Source organism: Lactuca saligna, chromosome 1 (genome assembly GCF_052625555.1).
Source record: "Lactuca saligna cultivar CGN05327 chromosome 1, ASM5262555v1, whole genome shotgun sequence".
Classification (NCBI taxonomy): domain Eukaryota; kingdom Viridiplantae; phylum Streptophyta; class Magnoliopsida; order Asterales; family Asteraceae; genus Lactuca; species Lactuca saligna.
In genome coordinates this window covers 28,260,487-28,279,174 of record NC_136417.1, presented here as the reverse complement: position 1 = coordinate 28,279,174, position 18,688 = coordinate 28,260,487, and the positions used below count along the sequence as shown (strand labels likewise).

The 18,688-nt window shown below is 33.5% G+C and overlaps 3 protein-coding genes across 3 annotated transcripts; 1 reads left to right on the top strand and 2 right to left on the bottom strand.

The window, feature by feature from the left end:
- The first annotated feature begins 238 nt into the window (after positions 1 to 238).
- Positions 239 to 3,564, top strand: LOC145030082 (katanin p60 ATPase-containing subunit A1-like). Its single transcript, XM_078978512.1, has 7 exons — positions 239 to 644; positions 1,019 to 1,511; positions 1,603 to 1,800; positions 1,930 to 2,174; positions 2,241 to 2,399; positions 2,492 to 2,579; positions 3,048 to 3,564. The coding sequence occupies exons 1-7, from the start codon at positions 523 to 525 to the stop codon at positions 3,327 to 3,329; spliced, it is 1,587 nt and encodes a 528-aa protein (XP_078834638.1). The 5' UTR covers positions 239 to 522; the 3' UTR covers positions 3,330 to 3,564.
- An 8,590-nt stretch (positions 3,565 to 12,154) lies between these two features.
- On the bottom strand, positions 12,155 to 12,768 carry LOC145004138 (uncharacterized). The gene is made up of 2 exons (XM_078963036.1): positions 12,363 to 12,768; positions 12,155 to 12,270 (listed from the first exon to the last, which is right to left on the bottom strand). The coding sequence occupies exons 1-2, from the start codon at positions 12,766 to 12,768 to the stop codon at positions 12,155 to 12,157; spliced, it is 522 nt and encodes a 173-aa protein (XP_078819162.1).
- A 547-nt stretch (positions 12,769 to 13,315) lies between these two features.
- LOC145004129 (uncharacterized) lies at positions 13,316 to 15,124 on the bottom strand. Its single transcript, XM_078963025.1, has 4 exons — positions 13,960 to 15,124; positions 13,852 to 13,872; positions 13,410 to 13,748; positions 13,316 to 13,320 (listed from the first exon to the last, which is right to left on the bottom strand). The coding sequence occupies exons 1-4, from the start codon at positions 15,122 to 15,124 to the stop codon at positions 13,316 to 13,318; spliced, it is 1,530 nt and encodes a 509-aa protein (XP_078819151.1).
- Between the last annotated feature and the right edge of the window lie 3,564 nt (positions 15,125 to 18,688).

The following is an 18,688-nucleotide window of genomic DNA, read 5'->3' as shown; positions in this document are numbered from 1 at the left end:
GTAAATTTGTCTCTTTCAATTAGACCCCATGTGTGGAAAGTTTTCTGTGAAAATTCTTTTAAGGACCGGGTTTGCTCTATAAAAAACTTAAACTGGAATTCACTGTTAAAATATTACGGTGAGAAATGAGAAATCTGCTAAATCGTTTGTCCTTTACTCCTTTAACAAAAACAAATGCTTTTACGAAAGCGTAAGTTTGGAAATAAAATTCTAATAAGTTTTTATTAGTGCTTTTGTGAGACACGTGGACAACTAACCACAAAGGAACGGATTGCGAAAGCGCATCTAATATTTGCCCGTTTCTCGGCCGTTTAAACGTCGCCGTCATCTTCCTCAAACTCTTCTTCTTCACTCATGTTTCTTGGATAACTTTACATTCAAATGGAGATTTGAATTATGTTTCCGTTCATTTCAAGATCGTTGAAGTATTCTTGCTTTAATTTGAATCGATTCCTTTGAGAACTTTATAAGAAAAACCCTAGGATTTAACTTTTTGTGTGACAGCAGCGCGGTTGATTATACATGGCAGGGGCGTCGCTTGCAGGATTACAAGATCATTTGAAATTAGCTAGAGAATATGCAATTGAAGGTCTCTATGATACCTCCGTGATCTTCTTCGATGGCGCCATCGCTCAGATCAACAAGTATCTACTTCTCTCTTGTTATTTAGCTCAAATATAGACTCAGCAGCACGCACATTGTCGTTAGATCTTAAAATCGAGTTAGTAGGTATTAGCTATGTGAAGAATCAGAAGGTTTGTAGTTGAAATAGAACGAACTGCTGGATTTGCTTGACCGAATCGAGATATTTTCACTTCATTTCTTTGTGGTTGAAATATGAGTTTATGCATTTTGTTTGATAGATTACATGATTAGTGTTTTTCATAGAAATTATGATTTCCACATTAGGTACTTGATCTTCTGTAATTTATATACTCGAGATTTTTGTCTACTGCTTTCCTAATTGGAAACTAATCATTCGGTTGTGATTAAAAGATGTTTTTGGTTCATGTCTCAGGCACTTGAGCTCCCTTGATGATCCTCTGGTTCGATCAAAGTGGATGAACGTAAAAAAAGCTCTTTCAGAGGAGACAGAAGTTGTGAAACAATTGGATTCTGAGAAGAGATCTTTCAAGGAGACTTCAATGGGTAGAAGGGCGTCTTCACCTCCTATATCTACAAATAAATCATCATTTGTGTTTGAACCACTGGATGAGTACCCAACTTCTTCTGGTGCTCCGATGGATGATCATGATCCTGATGTGTGGAGACCACCCAGTCGAGACACATCAAATAGAAGATCTGCAAAAGTTGGAGTTGGGGGTTCAAGGAAATCACCACAAGATGGAGCTTGGGCTCGGGGTTCTACTAGTACTACCAGAGGTGGAGCCACTGCTCGTGGCGGAAAAGCTGGTGCTTCTAGTAGGGTTAACTCAGGAGTTCGTGCATCAACTACTGGGAAAAAAGGTAGCAGCTCAGGGAAGCCAAATTCTTCAAAGGATGATTCCATGGTAAGTTTCACTGCATAATAATTAACATTGTTGGTTTCAGTAATATTTGTTACTGCTCTCTCTCTTATGCACATTATATTGCAATCATCAGAATGGAGATGGTGAAGAGCACACATCAAAACGAGGGCAGTATGAGGGGCCTGATCATGACTTGGCTGCAATGCTTGAAAGGGATGTCTTAGAGAACACCCCTGGAGTAAGATTTGAAGATGTTGCAGGTTTGAACGAAGCAAAAAGACTTCTAGAGGAAGCTGTGGTTCTACCTTTATTGATGCCTGATTACTTTCAGGTATGTGATACTGTTGGATGAAGCTCTAGTAGTTGCTTTGAATGTCTTTTAGAGTACGTACATGTAATCATAGATTCCTTCCTTGTGCTTATGTGTGGTATTTCCATTGATTGTTACTTGGAATTTTAGGGGATTAGGAGACCATGGAAAGGTGTTCTTATGTTTGGTCCACCTGGCACTGGGAAAACATTACTGGCTAAAGCGGTTGCAACAGAATGTGGGACCACATTTTTTAATGTTTCTTCAGCTACTTTGGCTTCAAAATGGCGTGGAGAGAGTGAGCGCATGGTCAGATGCTTGTTTGACCTGGCCAGAGCTTATGCCCCAAGCACAATTTTCATTGATGAGATTGATTCCCTTTGCACTTCTCGTGGGTAAGACTTTTTATTTTCCCTTTAATTTAAAATCGGTCAAAATCATGATTTCTTTCATATTTTCAGGGCTTCAGGGGAACATGAGTCTTCTAGAAGGGTTAAATCTGAACTTCTAGTTCAGGTGGATGGAGTAAACAACGCAGGCACAAATGAAGATGGTAGTCGCAAAATAGTGATGGTTTTGGCTGCTACAAATTTTCCATGGGATATAGATGAAGCACTAAGGTCTAAAGCTAATCATATACAAAATTACTTTTTTACCCTTATCCTGTCTTTTGCTTCTACAATAAGAATTCTTTACTTTCTGGGGGTTTCAGGCGGCGTTTGGAAAAGCGTATATATATTCCTCTCCCAAATTTTGAGAGCAGAAAAGAGCTTATAAAGATTAATTTGAAAACCGTTGAGGTAATGTCATTTCTGTGTGTGCAAAAAAACCCAAACCAAGCTAAAAAGTGAAAAAAAAAAAAAGCCAAACTAAACTGAAGTACAATTATGTTTTGTATATTTAAGTCTAATTGATTATGTTAAAGAACACACAAAACACCGAAAAATGAACATGTGTAAAAGTTGTCATTTTTTATTATTAGTTTTTGTAAATTTTATCAACATGGTAAAAATAAAACACAAAAAACCAAAAAAAAAAAAAAAACCGGACAGAACAGAAGTGTATGTTAAAAATTAAAATAATTAGCTTTACAGTTTTCATTAAAAAGTTAAAACAATAAACATGGGGTCATGTCTTCTTTGTATCAATCGTAGTAAATTATTTGTTTTTGTTAAATTTTATCAACATGGTTATTGTAAATGCATGTTTTTGGCAGAGTGGCTACTGAATCCACTACTATGTTTTGTGTATATCATTGACATTATCAGGTAGCTGCTGACGTGGACATTGCTGACGTGGCACGTCGAACGGAGGGATATAGTGGTGATGATTTGACAAATGTATGCCGAGATGCTTCGTTAAATGGAATGCGGCGTAAAATAGCAGGAAAGACTCGTGAAGAGATTAAAAACATGTCTAAAGATGATATGGCAAAAGATCCAATTGCCATGTGTGATTTTGAAGAAGCCATTACCAAAGTCCAACCTAGTGTTTCTGCAGCTGATATTGAACGCCATGAAAAATGGTTTTCAGAATTCGGATCTGCCTAACTAAAATAACCCAAAACCTTTTTTCGTGTGATGTGTATTGTATGTTATTTGCCAATTGTGAAAAATTCTTTGGTTGTCATGTTGTGAAAAATGGTCTCTAAGTGTGGACATTACTTTTTGATCTGAGAACATTGTGATTTATTAGGGGTGACATGGTTTGGTTTTTGGCTAGAACCAAAATCTAACAAAAAAATGCGTTTCTGAGTTTGAAAAAGGGTACATTACATGCACAAAATTAATAGTGATTTTTTTGTTCGTTAAGTGGTGTATATAACATGTGATTTAACATTTGCAACCGATGACTTTTGTTTTCTTTCGCTTTTGGTGTTTTGGTTTTCTGCTTTTTGATTTTTGTGTTTTTAGTTACGCATATTGATAAAGTTAAAAAAAAAAAGTAGCTTAATGATGACGACGTACATGTATGTTAATATTGTAGTTATCGATGGAAACCATGACCCATGTTAATCAATTGCATATGTCGTTTGGTTTGTTTTTTTGGTATTTAAATCAAATCAAAATCAAGCTAATATAATTTTTTTTTGCTTTTTTTTGTTTTTTTTCTTACGACCAAAAACTAGTTGAATTTGAATATTCGATTTTTTGGGCTCGGTTGTTTTGCATGTCTATTATTTTTTGGGTACGCCAAATGTGAAGTATTCTCTTTTTTAACTCACTGGATCTTGGTGATTGCTAGTTTTATTGGAACATAAAATTATATTAAAAACTAGCAAGGTGCAAGTAAAAACTTTACAAAGTCAAAGAAGCAAAAAACGATCCAATTCAATCAATTTTTTTTTTCTATTACTAATCCAAAGTAAGAAATTTAGACAATATGAACTCACCGTTCCAAATATCACGCTATTGCAATGTTTCCAACGATCCAAAAAAGTAGTAATAATGACCGCATCAAGACATTTTCAAACTTTCTTAGAGTATATGGTATGAGCAACTTGAAGTGGTGTTGTAACAAGAAGCAACAAGAAGAGGGAATGATGTTCATGGTGTTATAACACCATGTTAAGAGGTGAGATAAAGAGAGAGAACTTGTTCAACCAATAGAAAATCATGTTGCATCTAGTCATGGCCACAACAAGAAGCAACACAACTACGAGTTGATGCTTCTTAACGACGTTGAGGATGCTCCATCTCTCCAATAACGAGGTGCAACATGCTCATACCTTATATTCTTATACTCTTATAGCAGTGAGATGTTAAATATTAATGAGCGACATACTCAAAATGAAAAGATGAATCATAATTTTGGAAGAATGATCACAAAGCGGGCAAATTATATAATCTAAGTCGATCCCTTAGCAAGTTTAACACGTGTGGAATTTGGTTTAGAGAAAATCTCGAAATCAATATATTCAACTTGATGGGAACATAATTGTTCCATCTATTCCTCGTGATGAGAGCCTAGTGGTCGAGATGTGATAATAAGAGTCTAGTCGTTGAGATGTGATAATAAAAATCTAGTGGTTGAGATGTTATAATTTACAAAGAAGGTTCAAGGTTTAAACCTTGACATGCCCCAAATATCCAGATAATCATTTTACCGGGGTGCATTATATAATAATAATAATAATAATAATAATAATAAAGCACAATAATATTTGAGGTTATTTTCATAAATTGCTAAATAAAACAAAAAATAGTAATATATGATAATACGTATCTTTGTTGCTTTTTTTTTGTGATTTTTTTTCAATAAAGATGATAATAATACGTGAAAAATAGAAATAAAAATGAAAATGAAAATGTACCCCACTTCTAACATGCTAAATTCACGTGATTCTTGAAGCATAGGCCATTCAGATGGTATGGTTTATCATTTTCTTAATTGTTTCCTTCCCGGTTGAAACATTAACTCATCAGAGGGATCTAAAGACCATCAAACCGATCTTGACAATCAGAAAACGTAAAACTCTGCAAAAGCATTTTCAAATCAACCCAATGACAAAAAAATAAATAAATAAATAAATAAATAAATAAAAATCACTGGTTCATAGCAACATCTGAAAATGCTTCCTATTGTTGCATAACATACACATATGTGATGCAGTAAAATTCCATCTGTAATGGTGGGAAACATAAACATGGAATTTTTTCTTGTTTTCTTTCTTTGTGAATTTGTTAATTTGTGTTTGGTTTGGCATCTTAAACAGCCTAAACTGTGATTATTAGAATGTCTGAATCGACATTAAAAAAACAGAAAAGTTTAAAATCATGGCTAGCCCCGCCCAAGTCCATTCTTGGTGAACCTTACGATGATGTTGTCATTGTCTTTGGGTATAAAACTCATCAACAACCCGTCTTAAATCTTAATTAATGTCAATGACTTGTTGATTCAGTCTGAGAAGTAGTTACACAAGTTTGATTGTTAGTTATATTCCGATGACCTCAAACTCAAACTCGTGTTTCTTACTTCTTTTATGCCTCTCCGCCTTCTTTTCCTACTCTCTTCAAGGTATCACCACCACTATAAATGTTTTACTCTTAAACTAATTTATATTACGTTTTCAATGCCACCTCATCATGCTCCTAATTAATATATACACAGCAATTTTTATATAAGGTAAGATAATAATGTGAGTTGTGGTGTGTTTGATAAAAAACAGATGCGTGTACAAACGCAACCTGTGGAGAAGGGACGTGTGTACCTGATCTATTAGGGCTACTATTTCATTGCGACTGTAATCCTGGCTGGAAGACCATCCAAGTTGGACCTATGTCCTTTGGCGCCTGCATCATCCCTAACTGTTAGTCTCCCTCATTTACAAATAAATAAATTAATCACTGAAATCACCTAATAATCGATGATCTCTTGTTTCATATATGATTAATTATCGCTAATCTGATAGTTCATAAGTTTGATTTGACATGCAGGTTCTCTGGACTTCTCATGCGGTGGTACACAACCTCCGACGCCGCCATTTCCACCACCGATTAACTTCACCAGCCGTAAGCATCGATCAATTGATTCTCATCCTTCCTCTTTCTATTTTCCGATGACTTTAATTAATTAATTAATGATTTGATTGCAGCTTGTAACTTAGTTTGGTGTGGCGATGGCGACTGTGTGGTGAACTCAACCGGAACCGGACACTATTGTCAATGTCACGATCGTGCTGCTAATTTGTTCAACAATCCGGAATTCGTTTGCATGAAACAATGTAACCGAATAATTCCGAATCGTCGTTTAATTTTCCCCCTGTTTCTATTTTTGAGGATTCAAACTCTGAAATCTGAAATTTGCTCTCGTTTTCGCAGGCTATTTGGATGGAGACTGTAACCGCCTCGGTCTCGGCCCACCGCCGTCGCCCCCTAGCAGTGTCGCCTCACCTGGACCTGGTGGTAAGTAGTTTTAAAAGCATTTTTTTTTAGTAATTATAAGAAAATATTATCAAATTATATTATTGGTTGATTTTTAAAATGTTCGTAGGTTTTATTTTAAGCTAAAAAATTTATTTGACTAATTTGATATTGTAGAAATAAAATATAGTCCACGTATATATAAACAATGGGTTGGAAATATACTTTTGATGTACTTCCAATATTTCATTTTGCTACATAATAATGTGACATTTTTGTGATAGGGAAAAACGAGGCTGCGTATTCACTGGCAAAAATTCCTACAATTCTTGTTGCAATTTTGACAACATTGTTTCTATCGAGGATTTAGTGATATTCAGAAGCTAAAACAGAACGATGATTTAAAGAAACAAGATAAAGATGCCAATTGTATACGTATTGCTACTGATTTAAGCTAATAAGTTGGAAGGCTTACACACGATAATGATGTCTTCTAATACGAATTATGACAGATTTAAAGCTAATAAGTTTTAAGGTTTACAAATGATGCCTACTAGTTCTAAAAATCGAGTTTTCCATTTAAACTGGGATGCATGTATATATTTGTACTTTTATAAGCATAATGCATTTTATTATATTGATTATAGTAAATTGCACGGATACTCAAAATCAACATCAGTAGCGAGTCTAGAACCTAAAACCACATAGTTCACTATTTAAATTAAATAGACAAAAAAAATCATATATATATATATATATATATATATATATATATATATATATATATATATATATATATATATATATATATAACGGGTTTGGATCGGGTTGAGTTATATAAGTAATTAAAAAAAGATTTAAAGTTCTTACAATTGTACCCGACGAGGTCTTATAGCTTGATACAATTTCACAATCGTATTAAATGAGCAACATCTAGATTCAAGCAAGCAGCTCACGTGCTTGCCACTATCCTTACTTTAGTTTTTGTTTATTTTAATTTGTCTAGTATTTTCTCCTCTAGATAGTGGGCAGTTATCAAGTTGTAGTTTCCTGTTTTCTAGTTAGTGGTAGTGTAGTAGCAGTTATATTTTCTTTCAGTTATGCCTTTTTATGGCTTCCTTTGTAATCAGTTTCTTTTAAGTTAATTAGATACACAAGTGTGTGTAACTGTGTGTTTCCTTCTTCATTGCCTTGTTGTGTTCCCTAGTTGTGTACTAGCTAGGAAGATTGTCTTTATCAGGTCAACAAAGTGGTATCAGAGACCGCGTATCAATGGCTGAACTTCAGGTCGTTGGTGGTGTTAAGAAGCTTAACAATCAGAACTATAACACATGGTCTACTTGCATCACGTCATACATGCAAGGGCAAGACCTGTGGGAAGTCGTGAATGGGACTGAAACTAAGCAACCTGAGGCGGAAGACAATAATGGGATCTTACGTAAGTGGAAGATCAAGGCTGGCAAAGCTATGTTTGTTTTAAAAACAACCGTTGAAGAAGATGTACTTGAGCACATCAGAGATGTGTCAAACCCAAAGGAAGCATGGGATATCTTATCAACTTTGTTCTCAAAGAAGAATGATACGAAGTTGAAACTTCTTGAGAATGAACTCTTATCTATTTCCCAGAAAGATATGACAATCCCACAATACTTTCACAAGGTTAAAGCTACATGCAGAGAAATTGTGGAACTTGATCCAGAATCTAAAATCGGTGAAGCAAGGATGAAAAGAATAATCATACATGGGCTAAAACCTGAATTCAGAAGTTTTGTAATAGCGATTCAAGGTTGGGCAACTCAACCTTCCTTTGTTGAATTCAAAATTCTATTGGCTAGACAGAAGGCTTTAACGAAACAGATGGGAGGGGTACCTATCAAGGATGATGGAGAAGCTTTGTATGCAGAGAAAGGTAAAGGAAAACAAAGATCTTCAGGAAATCACCGGAACAGAAAAGATACAGACAAAAATAAGAATCAAGAAAAAGAAAAGAAGGCTTACAAGGATGAGAAAGGCGAGTCATCTGAAGAAAGATCAAAGAACCGCCATCACAATAAACGATTTCCTTACAAGTGTCACAACTGTGGTCAAAAAGGCCACATGGCACGTAACTGTAGATTTGAGAAAGTGGAAGAAGGGAATGCTGCAACATCACAGGAGGAAGAGGTGTGGGATGCAGAAGCGATGTATGCACAAGTTGAAGATGTTGATGATGCACTAGCACTTACAACAATCACCGAGAACAATCGAAACCGTTTTGATGAATGGATTGTCGATTCGGGTTGCTCTAATCATATGACAGGGGAACATGAGAAGATAAAAGGTTCAGTAAGTTATGGTGGTAGCAAAGTGGTTGTAATTGCTGATAATTCCAAGCTTCCAATTGCACATGTTGGAGAAGTAGTGTTATGTCTGGAAGATAACAACAAAGATCTAACACTCGAGAATGTGTACCATGTACCAGGTATGAAGAAGAACCTTCTTTCAGTCTCACAGTTAGCTTCCACTGGCCATTATGTGTTATTTGGACCGGATGATGTGAAGATTTTTAAAGAATTTGAGACCCCCTCAAAACCCATTTTGAAAGGTAGAAGATCAGATTCTAAGTAATGTCAGTAGAAACAACTTATGTAGAGAAAACAAAAAGAAACCAAAATGCAGACTTGTGGCATATGAGGCTGAGCCATGTGAGTTATGATAAGCTTGAACTCACGATGAAGAAATAAATGGTTAAGGGCCTTCCAAAACTCGAAGTCAGAAAAGATGTTGTATGTGTTGGATGTTAATTTGGTAAAGCTCATCAGCAACCATTTGGCAGATCAGAGTACAAGTCTCGAGCACCATTAGAACTTGTACACTCCGATGTGTTTGGACCAGTAAAGAAACCTTCTATCAAAGGTATGAAGCACATGGTAACCTTCATAGATGATTTCTCAAGGTATGTTTGGGTGTATTTCATGCCTTAAAAGTATGAAACATTTGCCAAGTTCAAGGAATTTAAAGCGGAAGCTGAAAAAGAAACAAAACACAAAATCAGCTGCATCCGGTCTGATAATAGAGGGGAGTATCTCGCAACAGAATTCAGTGAGTACTTAAAAACAAATAAGATCAAACGGCAGCTGACTTGTCCAAATACCCCACAACAAAATGGGGTATCTGAGAGAAAGAATAGACACTTGGGTGAGATCTGTAAAAGTATAATGCATGATAAAAATGTTCCAGGGCAATACTGGGCAGAAGCAATGAAAACAACTGCCTATGTGACTAATCGGATTCCGCAACAAAATCTTGATTATGTGTCACCGTTTGAAAAGCTCTTGGAGATCAAGCCCAATGTGAGTCACCTACGTGTATTTGGTTGTGTATGTTATGTGTTCATACCTAACCACTTGCGAAGTAAAATGGAAAAGAAAGTTGTTTGATGCTTATTTGTGGGGTATGATCAAGAGAGAAAAGGATGGAGGTGTTGTGATCCTAACTCTGGAAGGTGTTATGTTTCAAGGAATGTGGTTTTTGATGAGAATTCCTATTGGTGGTCAGAAAAACATGAGGTTCTTCCTGATTCTAAACTTCTTAATGAAGAGATGGAATCAAATGTGAGACTAGATGTGGTAGGGAGTGATATAGTGATTGATAATGATGAGGTTCATACTCAAGGTCAATCTCTAGAACAGTCTAATGGAGTAGTTAATGATGATAACAACAACGAAACTCCAAATCCTAGAAGATCATCAAGAATCAGGAAACCAAATCCTCGTTATGCCAATGCTGCAATAGTTGAAGAAGTAGAAACAGAACCAGACACGTATGATCAAGCTGTAACCAAACAAGAGTGGGTTTTGGCAATGAAGGAAGAATTTGATGCCCTAATTAGGAACCAAACGTGGGATTTAGTTCCAAAGCTAGATGATGTGAAGCCAGTTTCATGCAAGTGGGTATTTAAGATAAAAAATAAAGCAGATGGGTCAATAAGAAGGTAAAAGGCACGTTTGGTAGCCCGTGGTTTTTCACAACAATACGGGCTGGATTATGAGGACACATTTAGCCCAGTGGCTAAGATAACTACAATTAGAGTTTTGCAAGCTTTGGCGGCAAGTAAAAGATGGGATCTATGGCAAATGGACGTGAGCAACGCTTTTCTGTATGGAGACTTAGACCATGTGATTCATATGGATCAACCTCATGGTTTTGAGAGTAAAAGTCATCCAAGTTATGTGTGTAAACTTAAGAAAGCCTTGTATGGGCTAAAACAGTCTCCAAGGGCATGGTTTGGAAGAATGGCTGAATTCCTTGAACATAACAGGTATATAAGTACTCCAGCAGATGCTAGCTTATTTGTGAAGAAGGTTGGAATCAAAGTTGCATTGGTTCTTATTCATTTAGATGACTTAATAATTACAGGTGATTTGGAAGATATGATCAGTCAACTCAAAGAGAATCTGAGCACTAATTTCCATAGGAAGGACCTGGGAAGACTAAGTCACTTCCTAGGACTCGAACTAAGTTACGATGATGAAGGCATAGTTTTGCATCAACGAAAGTACTGTACTGATTTGTTGAAGAGGTTTAGAATGTTGGAATGTAAAGCAGCAGTGACACCCATGGATACTAATGCTAAACTGTGTGCACATTCAGGAAGTAAGATAGAAGATGCAACACTATACAGAAAGATGGTGGGAATGCTGATTTATCTCACCTTGACGCGACCAGATATATCATTTACAGTTGGTGTTTTAAGACGATTTATGCAGAATCCGAGAAAGCCTCATCATGGAGCTCCACACAGAGTATTAGGATACATCAAAGCTACCCTGAACTATGGTGTTCAGTTCAAGAGGGAACCTGATTGAAAATTGATGGGCTTTTGTGATGCTGATTATACCGGTCACTTGAATACAAGAAGGTCAACAACTGGCTATGTATTCATGCTTGGGTCTAGCATCATATCATGGAGTAGCAAGCGTCAACCCACTGTGTCTTTTTCCACAACTGAAGCGGAATATAGAGTTGCTGCTATGGCAGCTCAAGAGTGTACCTGGCTTGTTCAACTGTTGAAGAATCTAAACCAGGAAGTTGATTACAACATTCCACTTTTGTGTGACAATATGTCCTCCATCAAATTAGCTGAGAATCCTACCTTTCATGCTCACACCAAGCATATTGAAGTTCACTACCACTTCATTAGAGAGAAGGTCTTAATGGGAAAAATAGACTTGCAATATGTGAAGACTACTAAGAAGGTTGCAGATATCCTAACCAAGAGTCTAGCAAGTGAAAAGCTTATTGAATTTAACAACATGATGGGTATGGTAGAAGTTGATGTTGAGAGGGAATATTAAATGAGCAACATCTAGGTTCAAGCAAGCAGCTCACGTGCTTGTCACTATCCTTACTTTAGTTTTTGTTTATTTTAATTTGTCTAGTATTTTCTCCTCTAGATAGTGGGCAATTATCAAGTTGTAGTTTCCTATTTTCTTGTTAGTGGTAGTGTAGTAGAAGTTATCTTTTTCTTTAAGTTATGCCTTTTTATGGCTTCCTTTGTAATCCGTTTCTTTTATGTTAATCAGATACACAAGTGTGTGTAACCTTGTGTTTCCTTCTTCATTGCCTTGTTGTGTACTAGGAAGATTGTCTTTATCAGGTCAACAAATCGTGTCATTACTAATACTTCGTAAAACATTTTTCTCAATATATGACACCAAACTATCACTAAAAATTGATCACCCATTTTGTTGTGTATATCAGTCTTTACCAACTTCATTGCTGAAAATGCGCGTTCCACACTTACTGTTGCAACGGGTAAGATCAATGAAAGTTTCAAGAGAACATAAACCTTAGGATATATTATATGCTTCTGTACTTCAACCATCTTTTTGGCAAGTTCTCCAATGTTCTTCAGTTGATTAAATCTTTCATCTTCTCGCACATCTTTAATGTAATTTTTAAGTTCAACTTCAAGAATTTGAAGATCATATTCTGTTCGAAACTCTTCCTGGTAAAGTGTAGCCATTTCCATTAGTTTATCCAAATCAAAGGCTTTGAAAGACTCACGTGGGCACAAACAAGCTATACAAAGAAGTAATTTCGTGTTGGCTTCATTAAAGCGATGGTTAAGCTCTTGAAGTTGCATATCAATCACTGCCTTAAATACACTAACATGATAGTTGTGCAAGCAATGACGAGTCCACATATTACAAAGGTAGGTCACTTGACCTACCTTATTTTTTTTTTTTTAACAAGAAGTATAGAGAAATGAAAATTGTGACCTACCTTAGTTATGTTTAGTGAACTAACCTATTGTTTTGGCAAAAGAAAATATGTATAAATCAAGATTTTTAAAGCTTATATTTTATATTTCAATAGCTCAAATAAATAATCTATCCAAGGTGGAGATGAACAAACTTCAGTTTTAACCGAAATAGGTTTTTTTTAATTGATTCGGTTTTTAACTAGTTTTTTTGAGATTCGTTTATGTTTTAAAGGTATTAATAATGATATAATTGTGAAACTATATCAACATATATCTGTCGGGTATAATTTTAAGAACTTTTTTTTTTTTTGCTTATACGATTTGACCCGACCCGAAGTCACAACTAGTATTTTTTTTTTCTATCGATATCATTTTAATAGTGAACCATGTCGTTTTACGTTCTAGACTCGCCACTGGGTGCAAGTTATTAACCTGAAAATAAAAAGAATCTTTAATATGCAAATGAGAAAACACAATAAATAAATCAAGTTTGTAATATCAAACGTTACTAACATGTGAACCTCTTCGACGACTGAATCCATCATAGTATTCATCTTCCATATCCACGATTCTAACATCATGTTTATCACAAAATAAAGTAACATTCCCTAAAAGTGGTTCCCATCCTAAATCTCTAATTTCTTGAATTGCTTTTTTAGAACTGCTTACTTTATTCATGGCATTTACGATATCTTGATCTTTTCTTTGTAATGTTGTATTCAAATGATCTGTGACTCCCAAGATATCAACCATCAAGTGTAGACAAAACACAAAATCAAAGGACTTTAATAACCTTAAGATGCGAATTGCTTCAACTTTACGATCACGATCACTATTATCTTTACCAATGTCTTCATGTACTTCACAAATGGAAGAATATATGTTCTTGATATTCAATATAGATGAAAAATGAGAACCCCATGGAGTATCAGATGGTCGTTTGATACACTACTTGATTCAAACCGGTACCACTCTCAAGTTCACCTAAAATTTACCATACACAATAATTAATTAGCATAACATAAATATAAAGTATTTTAACAATAAATTTAGTACAATTATAAAGCAAACCTTTAACCAATGCTTCCATAACTTTATCTGCTTGTTTTTTTCTTAAATTATCTCGTCGCTTGTAAGAATATCCAATAATGTTTAACAGTCGAGAAACCTTATCAAAGAAATCATTAACCTTCGTGTGATTTTTTGCAACAAACACTAGGACTAATTGTAATTGGTGAGTAAAACAATGAATAAAGTATGCAGATTTTGTTTCATTCATAATCAAAGTCTTCAATCCATTAAATGCACCACTCATGTTACTAGCACCATCATAGCCTTGCCCTCTAATGCTAGTAGGACTCAAATTCCACTTTGAGGGCATATTATAAATGGTAGCCTTTAGTGTCAAAGCTGAAGTGTCACTAACATGTCTAAGGCCAACAAACCTTTCTACAACTTCCCCATTTTTATTTACAAACCTCGATACTAATGGCAATTGTTCTTTACAAGAAACATCACGTGACTCGTCTACTAGAATTGCAAAAAAATCTTTTCCAAGATCTTCCATAATAACATTTATAACTGCATCTGAACATGCCTGCACGATATCTTTTTGGATATCACTGCATTTCAATGGTGTATTTTTTGGAGCATTCTTTAACACAACACGATCTACCACATCACATCGATCAGCTAACCATTGTAAAAGTTCAAGAAAGTTACCTTTATTATCTGAGTCGTACTTCTCGTCATGACCACGAAATGTTAATCCTTGATGCAATAGGAATCTAACACAATCAATTGAAGCATTCAAACGAGTACGGTATTCTTTTTCTTGTAAAGTGGTTTGTTTCTCAAAAGCATATGTTATGGATTGCCTTTGGTTCATTAAATTTTGACACTTTTGGACAACAATATTATGTGGAGTTCCAGCTTTATAATCATCTAGTCCTGATTTCCTATTCCAAGCTTTGAATCCAGATTTCACAAAATGATATGATCCACCTTGGTTTGGTATTTCGGATTTAAATAGATAACAACATAAGCAAAAGGCGACGTTCTCTTTTATACTACATTCTAACCAATATTTGTTGTCATCAAACCAATATATATTGAATCTTCGTTGTTTACCTCTAAAACCACGTTGTGGAAACTTGTAATTTTGAGGTTGGAAATGACATTTTTGCAAGTATGCCCTTCTAATTTCATCTCTTTGATTCACATGATAGCATTCCATACCCGGTCGTTCTGCTGGATCAACAGTGAACTTAAATCAACTCTCATATGCTTATGTTGCTCATTATCGTCTTCAACTGTTTTTTTTATCATTCTTTTGAAAAAACTTGAATAAAGACATCCTTGATTTTAATTTCTAAAAGAAACAACGATCAAATAATCAAACAAATTAACAACAATCAAATAATCATATCACATTAACAGTATTAAGAGTATGAAACTATATATATTACAAAAAAAGTAAACCTAAATTACATGCAATTGAACAACCAAACAAATAAAAATTAATGGTTTTAGATGAAAAAGGAATTGGAAATACAATTCCTTCATATTTTATTGGTTAGAAAAAGATGAATATTACCTATTGTATAATTGTATTGTGTGGCTACATAAGATGCCCCAAAATCCCAATTCGGCAATTCCCTGCTTGAATGAAAGAAAACATCTTCTGTGAATGTAATGCCGCCAATGTTGACTCACAATTTTTTTTATTTAATTTGTATTAGATTATGTATATTAGAGTATACCCTAAATAAAAATATTGGGCTATTAACTTATAGGATATGGGGTTTTAAATCTTATTCATATTTTTTTCTTTACCAAAAATAATAAGGTGGTTCATAGTTGTATTTAAATTCGCCATTGTCTACATGTCTATGTTCTAATTTATAATTAATCTAGCGATATAATTCCTGTTTTGTATGGATCGTAATATATAAATTTTCTACAAGGTAAGGACCATTTCTGTAAAAAATTTAAACATTTGAACCGAATCTATAATAAATATTTGCACAAAGATCTTTTTTTGTAAAATGTAGGATCAATTTTTGTAATTTATTTTCTACAGAGGGACCAAACCTTCCAACATACGAAAGAAACATATGGACCGTTTTTATAAAAAAAATCTACACAAGGATTTGTTCTATAAAGATAAGAATAGTTTTTATAAATTATTTTTTACATATAGATCAAACTTTCAAACATACAAAAGTTTTATTGCCAAAGTCTCAAACCCAAACCCAAATAGTATATCATTTATTTCCCGATTGTAATTAGATATATACCTAGTATAATAATAATAAGACCAACTACATCGATTATTCAAAATCGGAATGACAGTTGGGCGGGATAATTTACCAAATCCTCCCCAATATAATCTGAATATCTTATCGGGACGCCCCAATAGATATATGATTTCTTAGGTGCTGTTTGTTTTTTGTTTGCAAATCTTCTTGGCCTCTTCTGTTTGCGCCGCACAGAACACACGTAGACATTAGGCTTCGCAGACTGTTTACTTTTTTGAGGATTGCAGATATAAAAATATCTGTGCGTTCTCTTCTTGGTGCAGATGTGGACCAAAGTCTTCAAACCTCTTTAAATATCTTCTAGCCTAAAAAACACACATATCTTAGATTTTATTTTATTTATTTTATTTTATTATTTTTTTTATTTAACTTAGATTTATTCCAACTTTATCTATTATAAACAATTTGTAAAAAAAAGTTATAATACTTAAAGAAAAAAGGTTCAGCGATACAATCATGACTTTTGTGATAAATTTATAAATAAAAATGTAATTACAATAATGGTCGTTAAAGCTGTTTATATATATGAAAAAAAAAATCATAACATCATACTATATTTTTGTGCCAAATTTTAGAAAACATTATTTAATGCAATATTATTCATTTCTTGGAATAAATATTTATAACCAATTTTTAATTGATTTAACTGCAAAGGTAAAATGAAATTTTCATTTAAAATCGAAGTTTATTTCCATCCATTTTACATGTTAAATTCTTTTATCCTTAATTATAATGTTTAGGTATATCTTTACGATCAAAGTTTGTTGATTTTTATCAAATATATACGTTAATTTGTACTATTTTATTTTCACTTTTTATATAATAATACATAAAAATCAATCTATATTTGTTAATTATCTATGATAACGTCATAATATTATTGAAAAACTCTTTTAAGTTTTTTTAAAAAATGGTTTAATTATATTAGTTTATTCTAATAGTCTGCAGATGATAAAAAACAAGCAGTCTTCTTCTTTCAGATTACAGATGTTTAGTCCACTTTTTCTACTACAGAGGTATGCAGATGTGGTTCACAGACTGCAGACATTTTTGCCTAAAAAAAAAACAAACACCACCTTATTAGGTTTACAAAAAGTTGTAACGAAAGCTTTATTCTGGTTCTAGGTATTCAATGTCTAACCAAAAAAAAAAAAACATTATTAGCCTCCCTTTTAAAAAATAGTATGCATCGTGTCAATAAGATAGAATGGTCATTCACATGATGTTATATTACAAATTATTTGATAAAAGTTTAACGCAATGTCATAGCATAAAAAATACACTCACAACAGATTGTTAAAAGTTAAAAGAATCATTTTTACTTTAGCTATTTTATCTTTGAATGGTTGCAATTAACATCAAAAGGATTCAAACATCATATATATATATATATATATATATATATATATATATATATATATATATATAAGGTTAGGTTCATTTGAGACCACCTATATTTTGTGAGACCGTGAGACGCATTTTTTGATTTTTTTTTTGATTTTATTATTTTGATTTTTTATTTTTATTTAGTTAATTCATGTTTTTCGAAAATAATATTTAAAAAAAGAATTTTTTGATTTTTCCATTTATTTTGCATTTTAAAATTATTTTTAGAATATGTACAGTATAATATTCTATTTAGAATATTTCACGTGTTTTTCAAAAAAAATAGAATTTTTTTTATTTTTATTTTATTTTTTTAGTTAATTCAAGTTCCGAAAATAATATTTAAAAAAAGAATTTTTAGATTTTTTCCATTTATTTTGCATTTTAAAATTATTTTTAAATTTGGTCTCACGTTCTCACAAAATTAGAATGGTCTCAAATGAACCTACACCTATATATATATATACACGCCGATCACTTTATGTACTAAGACGCTCCATATTACATGGTTGTGCATATTAAAACAGATCACTAGGTTAAAAAAAAAGACTTCATTATAAATCATTTATTCTATACAAACATTATTTATCCATTCTAACATTTAAGATACACAAACATAATGAGAAAAAAAGAAATAACTTCTAAGTCTAAGTCGATGGTTTGTGAGAATATTATTTTTGGCTTGTCATTATCGGTCAACATCGTTTTATCAAAATAACATCAAAAAGTAAGAGGAAAATTCAAAAACAATTACATATGCAATAAGAAGAATATTATTTTGTCGTTCTTATAACGACAACCGGGTTCTTGGTCGCTTATAAACACAAGAAAAGTAGAGTCTTAGTGTCGAACTAAAGAAAGCGTGTCATCATATATAACACATCATAATATATATATATATATATATATATATATATATATATATATATATATATATATATATCACACACACACTACAATTATAGTTAAAGAGACATTCAAGATTAGTGTTTTTGATGCAAAAACTATGGCTGTGCAAAAAACCGCACAAACCGCCCGCACCAAACCGCACCGCATAATGCGGTTTAGAATTTTGTGGTGCAATTTGCGGTTAA